At 37.5% G+C, this 10,173-nt stretch overlaps 1 protein-coding gene across 2 annotated transcripts; it reads right to left on the bottom strand.

Moving 5' to 3' along the window:
• Positions 1-20: 20 nt before the first annotated feature.
• Positions 21-6,586, bottom strand: LOC119777677. 2 transcript variants are annotated; one of them, XM_038276658.1, is made up of 9 exons: positions 6,175-6,585; positions 6,019-6,096; positions 5,828-5,860; positions 4,034-4,120; positions 3,831-3,928; positions 2,274-2,584; positions 2,104-2,187; positions 1,954-2,010; positions 21-1,856 (listed from the first exon to the last, which is right to left on the bottom strand). In XM_038276658.1, exons 1-9 carry the CDS (start codon positions 6,286-6,288, stop codon positions 1,819-1,821), a joined length of 900 nt encoding a protein of 299 aa, XP_038132586.1. In that variant the 5' UTR covers positions 6,289-6,585; the 3' UTR covers positions 21-1,818. The 2 variants fall into 2 exon arrangements, with proteins under 2 accessions (XP_038132586.1, XP_038132588.1); XM_038276660.1 differs by lacking the exons at positions 5,828-5,860; positions 6,019-6,096 and having other exon boundaries at positions 6,175-6,586.
• Positions 6,587-10,173: the final 3,587 nt, after the last annotated feature.

Below are 10,173 nucleotides of genomic sequence, written 5' to 3'. Positions count from 1 at the left end.
TAAAAGCAGATATCAGGTCGTACAGTTCGGTCACAGGATTTTCATTTTTGTTGTTTTTTTGCCAACATCTCCAAAGGTTTTAATCCTGTGCAGAGGGACCAGATGCATCACGACTTAAATAGTTTGTTAGTTACAAAATAGTATAATAAATGTCATACAAAATTATAAGCAAACTTCATACCGGTAAAGTTTTAGACTTATTAGGCATAACATTATGACCAGTAATGGGTATCTTCTCTTCACCACAGCAGTTCTTGCAACAAGGGATATGCAGTGTTAACATTTTCTCCTTGATGTTGACCGATTAGTACATGGGTCAGTCCCACCTTTACAACACCCATCTGGTAAAATGTGCCAAGAGGTGCTAAAACTTAGCATAAACAAACAAACAAAAAAAAAACATTTTTCAGTAATAAGAAATATCAATATGAAAGGTGGTTGTTTAAAGACCAAACAGTTTTTGATCAATTTTTACAGTTATAAAACAAATATACTTTAAATCTTCTTTATATCTGAACACGGTGCTGAGATGTATCCATGTTCCTGCCAAGGGTTTTAGAACCTTTCTGAAGTCCATTGAGATCTGTAGCTCATGACATTCAGGTTGTGGATCTCTATGTTAGAAGCAGACAAACAAGGATTTTGACAGAGTCCAGATAACAGCGGCTGGAGCCGTCAGAGCATCTTCAAAACAGCAGATAAGGTTTTTTCCTCCCATAAGGATCTGTCAAACATAAAGCTCCTCTTTTAGATTCCTCCTTCTTTTCCCAGAGTTACAAAAATATTTAGAAAATTCACATTCTGCAAAAAAATAAAATCTGATCATGTTAAATCTGTTTTTCAGTGATTCTCTTTCTCAGTTCTCATCATTTCCCCTCCTGCTTAGAATATTTTTTTATGTTTGGCTCAAAATCTAAATATATTAAGGCTAACTGCTAATGGATTAATTATTGATTTTTTTAGTGTCTAAATCCAATATAGTCATTCAGTTCCTATCTTAGATATTGCCAATATCGTGATTCTGAAAACTATATTTCCTTAAAACGTTCATTTCATACTTTAAAGTGCAATTTAAGCTCATGGATTAAATAAGTGGTCCTCTTAATTGTCAATCATTCTGGTGATATGTTTAGGTAAGGCTGTCTTACGTGCTCGTCCCCATTTTCACTAACCGGTGGTGAGTCTGACGGGAGAAATTGCTAATCTTTTTGAAAGTCCGCTTGTATGATCGATGCAAACAGTAATTTTTAAACAGAGCATGTAAGAGGAGAAAAGGGTTTGTGCACGCTCTCCCACGCGTAATAGGCGTTCCCTTTCGGGAGTGGGTACAGGGTTGTGCATGGGTATTTTTTAAAAGAGAGGAATGTTTAACCTAGAAACAAACGCAGTCTGAAACCACAGGACACAACTATGTCTATCTGCCTAAACCTCTAACCATATTTCCTCTGTGTAGTACTTTCTGGCTATAGGTGCATGACAGCAGATAGAAATTAAGTTATGACCTTGTTGTTAAATATTGTCATGGTGATACAGACTTTGGTCAACCCATATTTTTCACAACCTAATCCTTCTTCCCCATCATAACTCTGGGTCACCAGAGTCCACATGACTTTAAAAATGAATCCAACAATATTGGAAAACATTATTGGTATGCAGGAATGGCCCTTATGAAATAACCAACTTCTGCAGATTATATCCAGGCAGTTTTTTTTACACACATTCAAACTGCAATGACAGTTAAAACAGATTATCCACAGATCTAGTTCTGACATAAGTGAGCTGTAGAGAGAAGTAATAAAACACGGGCTCCTGTCCTCTTCATATCCTCCAGTAGGTTCCTTCCTCTAGCTGCTCATCTGCAAACAGCAGAAGTTAGAACATCTTTGCAGCTGATGCACTTGTGGTTTCTCAGCGCTTTTTTTAAATGATAAAAGAACAAAGACGAAATGTTACCTTCAGAGTGATCACTCTTCTTCCTCAACAGATGTGCTGGGACATCATAGACTGCATCTTATGGGTTAGAAATAGATAAAGGTTTAACACAAAATGTTCAACAAATAGGTTTATGTTAAAAATAATCAGCTGATTTTTTTTTAAAGTAACCTTGTTGTTGAATTGTCTTCCTATAAGATGAAGGGAAGTCATAAACAACATCCTGTGTTTCTGTTGGAGAGGCTTCACATTTACCTAAAGTTAGGCAAGACCAAAATGACAGCTTCACACATCTCTAATTTATATTCACAACATCTGGGTTATTTAAAGGACATTCATACTTTTTCTAGCTGGTAAAACATCATAGGGGTACTCTGGTCCTTGTTCTTCATAGCTCGTATGCATGGAGATCTCAGGATCTTCAGTGGGATTGTTGTATTCCGGGGGTCTTCGCAGGTTCTGGTATGTCTCCTCCTCGTTGTCCTCGTCTTCAGGGAGACAAACGGACGAAGTGTTGCTCCCGGCCACTGAGTAGATGTGGTCTGAGGAGGTGGAGAGACGTCGAGCTGACTGCACCTCCATCACACTGTCACTGCACCCGGAGACGGACACATCGCTGTTTACCCTCCCTCGCTCATCAGTCATCTCAAGGCTGCGGGGCAGAGAACAAAAACTGAGTAGGTAGGAGAGAACAGCCTGTCCATTCAAAGCCCAGTCCATAAAAAACACACTACTTTGAGGGGGAAAAAAAGGCATCACACCCTTTACACCAGGCATCCCCAAAGTCAGTCCTCGAGGGCCGCTGTCCTGCAGGTTTTAGAGGTTTCCCTGCTCCAGCACAGCTGATTTTCATTGATAGCTGATTAACAGGCTTTTGCTAAACTGCAATCATCAGAATCAGCTGTGCTAAAGCAGAGAAACCTCTAAAACCTGCAGGACAGCGGCCCTCGAGGACCGACTTTGGGGATGCCTGCTTTACACCTTTCCAGGCTTTTTTTTTTTTTACTTTACAATAAAAATCTTTAAATTCTAACACCTGAATGTGACTTTCTTAGATACGATACTCTATTTTGTACTAATGGTTCAGATAAGAGCAAAAACCTACAGGAAAGCAAACACCTCTAACACACACCTCTATATTTATCTTATGCACTCGAATATTTCACCTAGAGAATGTTTATTACCATTATCACCACCGAGACACTGTCTTCCTGCCCTATTTGAACAGTTTTTTAACAGCTATTTAAAAGTTTGTTCTTTCATGTTCCTGTTTTTCTTGCTCTTTGCTTATTGAGTGTATTTAAAGTGCTGCATCAGTAATTGTGTCTGTCTCTAGAAAAACAATTTCCCAGAGTTACAAACCAAAGGGGTAAATATCTGAATCTAAAAAAGAACAAGTACCGATGCAGTCAATAAAAATAATGACAGAGAATTGAGTAAAAGAGAGCTGTACCGGTGTTATAACAGCTGAGGGTATTACTAAGGCCGTGATAAATGCGTTCTATGATCCATCTAAACAACCTATGCATTAGATAAAAAATAATCCACTGGATTTAGTTTCCAACTTTGAAGACGTTTCGCTTCCCAGGAAGCTATTTCAATTCAGAATTAGCATTGAGTTTGACGCTATATAGAGTGGATCAAAAACAAAGCCTTGTTTTGGCTTTATTTATTTAGATTTAATTTAGATTAAATCACTTTGGTAGGCTGATCAATAATCGAATAAAAAAAAAAAATATTGTAAAAAGAAATATGAGAGCCATAAATACTTTCATTGTATTGTTGCTGAAAAACTTTGTATTTGACCTTCAGACGCAATCACAATGAAAATACAATTTATGGGACGTTGATATGAGTACTTGCAAGTAACTGTAAATTATCTACAATGCTGGACTTACTCTGAGTCTCTAGAGTCCAAAAGTCTAGAGGAAGAGAGCTGCATTGCCTGCCAGAGGTATCCAACCCATTCTTTTCTGAGCGATGCTGTCTCTGCTGCCTTTTAGCACACATGTAACAGCATATCAACCACAGGCTGGTGCTTAGATTTCTCATTGTCAGCGTTCAGTATGAAAACTAGCCACTCAAACCACAGACATCTCACCAACATCTTTCTCTTTCCATTCGTCATAATGATTTCAAACAAAAAGGGCTTCTTGTCAGCTCTCTGGACCTCTCGCACTGACTGGACCTGAACCAGAACATGGAAAGTTTGGTCATTAGTGACATAATTAAATACAAGGAAAATCCACATTGGTAAAAAGCACCAATGAGGAAGGAAGTACCACAGATTCAGTTATACCACAGCACGATGCAGCCTGTAGAAATAAAGGTTATGCTTTCATGTTAACTAAATGCATCATGAAACTGGGCTAAAGGTTTGAAAAATGTACTGCTTTTAAAAACGGTTGTCCTGGAGTGAGAGAAGCACCTCTACTCTAAGCTCCTTTCAAATTAGAGGAGCTCCTCTTTAGTTTAACGGACAGACGGATAACTCCTCACTGCCCTAGATGGGTATATTAGCAGCAAACTATTGCGATAGGTTAGAACTATTATTATAAAGGGGAATTAAATCCACATCAGCTCTCTCAGACAGACACAGCCCCATACCTTGATGCTGCCACCACCGTTCTTTACCATGGGAACAGCACTTATGATTAATTCAGAAGGTTCAACTTTTGTCTCATCATAACAAAGCACCTGCACACACATGCTGGTGGTGTTTCCTCTACACACATTGCTGTAAACTGAACAGGGAAGTACCATTTGAATCAAAACATAGCTGTAATAGCAACTGTTCAATCAATCTGAAAGGAGGGAGGCTGTTCTTAGACATACATTGCCAAGATAAGACATGTTAAATTAACATGCATAGTAATATTAAAATAGCATCATATAGATGCAGTTTGAATGCAAAAAAGTTGATTTTTGCAGGGAGTTAGATTTTAAGATGGTGCTTAGACGCAGAGAATTTAAGATGTCACAATGTAAGCGTAGCTGGGCTTCATCCCACATGGGCACAGAGTGAAGATAGTATAATGTTGCAATGGTAGCAACCAAAAGGCCTACCTGGTAATCAGAGAAGGATAAATTCCCCATTAACTATTCATGCATACGATCATCAGAAAACCTGCACAGGGTACAAATGTTAAATATACTAATGTATATTTAACATTTACCCCAGGGGGAGATCCAGGACAAGCTGGAGGGACTATGTTTCTCGGCTGGCCTGGGACTATGGATAAGCGGAAGAGGATGGATGGATGGATGGATGGATGGATGGATGGATGGATGGATGGATGGATGGATGGATGGATGGATGGATGGATGGATGGATGGATGGATGGATGGATGGATGGATGGATGGATGGATAATGCAAAATAAGTCTTTTAATATGGTTGATTAATTTCAAAACCATATATCTGTCACTGATCACTGTGCACTACCTTCTGCTGATCTACTGAACCAATCAATAGTGAAACAAAATGTGGAAATGTTTCTAAATAATTTTTGAATTGCATTGTACTCCCTTAGGTTTGAAAAGTGAAAAAAGAAAACCTCACTGTATTCAACCACATAACAGTGAACTCCTTTTTGTTTTGAAAGAGCATTCTAATAAAAATAATAAGGTGACCTTTTTTAAAATAAAATATGCCGCTAAGAGTTATTTTTGTCTATAAAACATCACTGAAACCACACGGGAACAAGTTTCACTGAGAGAAATGAAAGCACTCACTATGTAGACTTTTTTTCTGCTAAGAATATTATGTGATAAACTCCTTTGTTCAATGTTTTTGTTTCTGTTTCAACAAAGCAAACTGGGCTTTAAATACTTGTTTCTTTCTCCAAAACTGCAAATCAGCTTCAGTTAAAAAGAAAAGAAAGTGAATGACTTACTGTGTAAATGTAGTAATAGCCTCTTAAGTGTGACTGTGGATTAGAAATGAGATTAAGGTCACCCAAAAGAGAAAAATAAGCCGATATTTTTATTTCATAACATAGAGGGTAAAAATTGAAAACTTGATGCTGAATTTAATTGATGACCTGCTTGATATATTTAGAACCCAATAAAACCATTTTATACTTACAGCGCTGCCATTTTTCTTGGTATAAAAGAACAAAGTAGTGTTTTGCAGCCTGAACCAGTAGGTCACCCATCTTATTTTCTATATTCAACATAAGCAGATAGCAGCCAGTTAAACCACAGTAATTCATAAAAACTCCTAAAACCTTTTCAAACTCACCAAAGTGTCTTTTCTTTTTTGCAGGAACCCTTCAAAAAGTATCTTAGTCCCATCCACAGACATTTTTCCCCCCACTGACGGTAAATTCTCCGTGCTGGAACCACTTCTTCTCATCACTTTTACCTGATTGTGTGCTCTGACTTCCTCCTCACTCGAGCCGGGTGTTATTGTTCAGACTCACTTCTCTATCCTCACAAACCAACGTCATGCTTGGGATTTATTTTTTTTTTTTACTATTTAACCTGTGCAGGAGGCTAGATTTATTTGCAAAATGTGCATCAATAACAATTCAATAAGCTCAGAGATGTAACTAACAGTTTCTCCCAATTAACCTGAAAAAATGCCACATGGAATGACTTCTAGTTTCAATTTTGTTAAACTCTGCAGCTCTTTAGCTCAGTGGTACAACATTTTGCTGCACACAATCTGCCGCATGAATGACTGATAACAAAACTCCTGATAGCCAGCCTCTTGTGGGCAAAGGTCTTCGGTTCATTAATCATTATCAGTCATCAAAGTTCTTTATTATCCAATGAGAGATTCCACACAGCAAAAAAGATCTAGATATAAGTAAAAAATCTCTTAAATTACATGTATGTACCCAAAATTTGAGTAGGTAAATAAGAGGATTTGTCAATAAGTATATTTAATCTTAAAATTATGATTACATAATATGCACGTAAAATAAGAAAACTGAGTTGTTTTTTTCCCCTTATTTTAAATGTACATTTTCTTGTTTCATTGGCAAAATGCCTTACTTGCCTATTAATTTCAAGAAACAATGCACTTATTTCAAGACAAAATTATTTTTATTTTTTGCAGTGCATGTCTGATGGCCACTGCAGTATTTTCCACTGAAAAAAAATAATGCAACCGCTTTTGGCATTTACTTAATGCTATTTAGTTACTCTAACACAATTGTTTCATGCCCTACCCTGCTAACATGTAACAATTGTGTTAAAGTAGCCGGATATGATAAAGAAAACGGTAATTATTCCTTTTTTTTTTTGAATAATTGCCAAAAATGGCGTTGACATATGCTTTGGATAATTGTTTTCTATGAAGGTCCAATAACACACATACTTTAATGGTAATAGTACCTTGCCCTGATTTACATGTGAGTTTAAGCTCAATCCCTTTGATCCATTAAATTACGTAGGTTCATCCTTTACAGCTATCCACACGGTTTAGGAGGATAGTTTTGGACATTTTGGACAATTCTTCCATAATTGGATTTATAAACCCATAGAAATTATTTCATATACTGTATAGGGACTCTGTGCAGTCTGGTTAGACTCATCCACACCAAACTCTCTCATCCATGTATTTAAAAAGTTTGCTTTGTGCAGAGGCAAGTTGCAACTAGTCACATATTCCCAATTACATTTACTTGAGTACAATTTTGGAAAAAAATATATACTCTACTTCTCCCTTTTTACTTGATCAATATAACAGTAAAGCATTGCTGATCCTACTTTATTAGATATTTCGAGATCCGATGAATATACAGTAAACTGGAGATATAATCAGTGGATGTTCTTCACCGTATCTTATTGTAAGGATTGATATAAGTTTTATATTAGAAAAAAATATTTGAAGAGTTTCTTCTGCATGAACATATTTTGTAATAATGTTATTTATCTGTACCTTTGTATGCATCTTAGTCTTTAAAATACCAGTTGTTCTGACTATCATTTCTAAACATTAAATCAGTTTTTATGACTTACCTACATATTCCCACCCACCCTCCCTTTTGCATTCAGAGTTCCTTTGTCTGAAACTAAGCAGCCAAGCTGAACTTCTGAAAAACAGCCCAACTAATCCCCCTCCACCAAACTTTAAACCGGACACAATACCATCAGTTAAGTGCCGTTCTCTTGGCACCAACCAAACCCAGACACATCCATCATATCACCAGATGGAGAAGCAGGACCTGCTTATACCTACTATACCCAAACCTTATTATTGCACTTTGTACAGGTGCTGGTCATAAAATTAGAATATCATGAAAAAGTAGATTGATTTCAGTAATTCCATTTAAAAAGTGAAACTTGTATATTATATTCATACATTACATACAAACTCATATATTTCAGATGTTTATTTTGTTTAATTTTGATGATTACAAATGACAACAAATGAAAATCTCAAATTCATCATATCAGAAAATTAGAATATTGTGAAAAGGTTCAAAATTGATGGCCCCTGGTGCCACACTCTAATCAGCTAATTAACTCAAACCACCTGCAAAAGCCTTTAAATGGTCTTTCAGTCTAGTTCTATAGGCTACACAATCATGGGGAAGACTGCTGACTTGACAGTTGTCCAAAAGACGACCATCGACACCTTGCACAAGGAGGGCAAGACACAAAAGGTCATCGCTAAAGAGGCTGGCTGTTCACAGAGCTCAGTGTCCAAGCACATTAATAGAGAGGCGAAGGGAAGGAAAAGATGTGGTCGAAAAAAGTGTACAAGCAAGAGAGATAACCGCACCCTGGAGAGGATTGTGAAACAAAACCCATTCAAAAATGTGGGGGAGATTCACAAAGAGTGGACTGCAGCTGGAGTGAGTGCTTCAAGAACCACCACACACAGACGTATGAAAGACATGGGTTTCTGCTGTCGCATTCCTTGTGTCAAGCCACTCTTGAACCACAGACAGCGTCAGAAGCGTCTTGCCTGGGCTAAAGAGAAACAGGACTGGACTGCTGGTGAGTGGTCCAAAGTCATGTTCTCTGATGAAAGTAAATTTTGCATTTCCTTTGGAAATCAAGGTCCCAGAGTCTGGAGGAAAAGAAGAGAGGCACTTCATCCACGTTGCTTGAAGTCCAGTGTAAAGTTTCCACAGTCAGTGATGGTTTGGGGTGCCATGTCATCTGCTGGTGTTGGTCCATTGTGTTTTCTGAGGTCCAGGGTCAACGCAGCCACATACCAGGAAGTTTTAGAGCACTTCATGCTTCCTGCAGCTTACCAACTTTTTGGAGATGCAGATTTCATTTTCCAACAGGACTTGGCACCTGCACACAGTGCCAAAGCTACCAGTACCTGGTTGAAGGACCATGGTATCCCTGTTCTTAATTGGCCAGCAAACTCTCCTGACCTTAACCCCATAGAAAATCTATGGGGTATTGTGAAGAAGAAGATGCAATACACCAGACCCAACAATTCAGAAGAGCTAAAAGCCACTATTAGAGCAACCTGGGCTATCATAACACCTGAGCAGTGCCACAGACTGATCGACTCAATGCCACGCCGCATTGCTGCAGTAATACAGGCCAAAGGAGGCCCAACTAAATACTGAGTGCTGTACATGCTCATACCTTTCATGTTCATACTTTTCAGTTGGCCAACATTTCTATAAATCCTTTGTTTTTATTGGTCTTCAGTAATATTCTAATTTTCTGATATGATGAATTTGAGATTTTCATTTGTTGTCATTTGTAATCATCAAAATTAAACAAAATAAACATCTGAAATATATGAGTTTGTATGTAATGTATGAATATAATATACAAGTTTCACTTTTTAAATGGAATTACTGAAATCAATCTACTTTTTCATGATATTCTAATTTTATGACCAGCACCTGTAATGTGTGGCTGCAGCTGTTTAACCATAACCCTTTTCAGTCCCTCTATGTACTGTTTCTCAGCTAATTTAAAGTCCACATTAGGTTTTGAGGTTTTTTGACAAACAACTCTGCAAAGTTTGTGCATCATGCTCATCTGCATCAGCTGCCCCTCTTCATTGGGTTATGTGGCATACCAATTAACATCTGAATTACTCTCAAGCATAATAATCTCGCTAAACTGTGATATCGTTGCATCTTATTGTTTTTAACCATATAGCTGATAAGTTTCCTTTAATCATATCAATCTTGCTTAAGTTTAATTTTCACTAGGCTAGTTTGTCAATAGATTCTTACATTTCATATTAACGTTGTGCATTTATTCCAAGTTAAAACTGATTTTGCTGTTTGGACAATGCAAGCCCATCAGG

Source organism: Cyprinodon tularosa, unplaced genomic scaffold (assembly GCF_016077235.1).
Source record: "Cyprinodon tularosa strain WSP-4 unplaced genomic scaffold, ASM1607723v1 ctg126, whole genome shotgun sequence".
Lineage (NCBI taxonomy): Eukaryota > Metazoa > Chordata > Actinopteri > Cyprinodontiformes > Cyprinodontidae > Cyprinodon > Cyprinodon tularosa.
The sequence above is the reverse complement of the archived record's forward strand: the minus strand, read 5'-3'. Positions and strand labels throughout refer to the sequence as shown.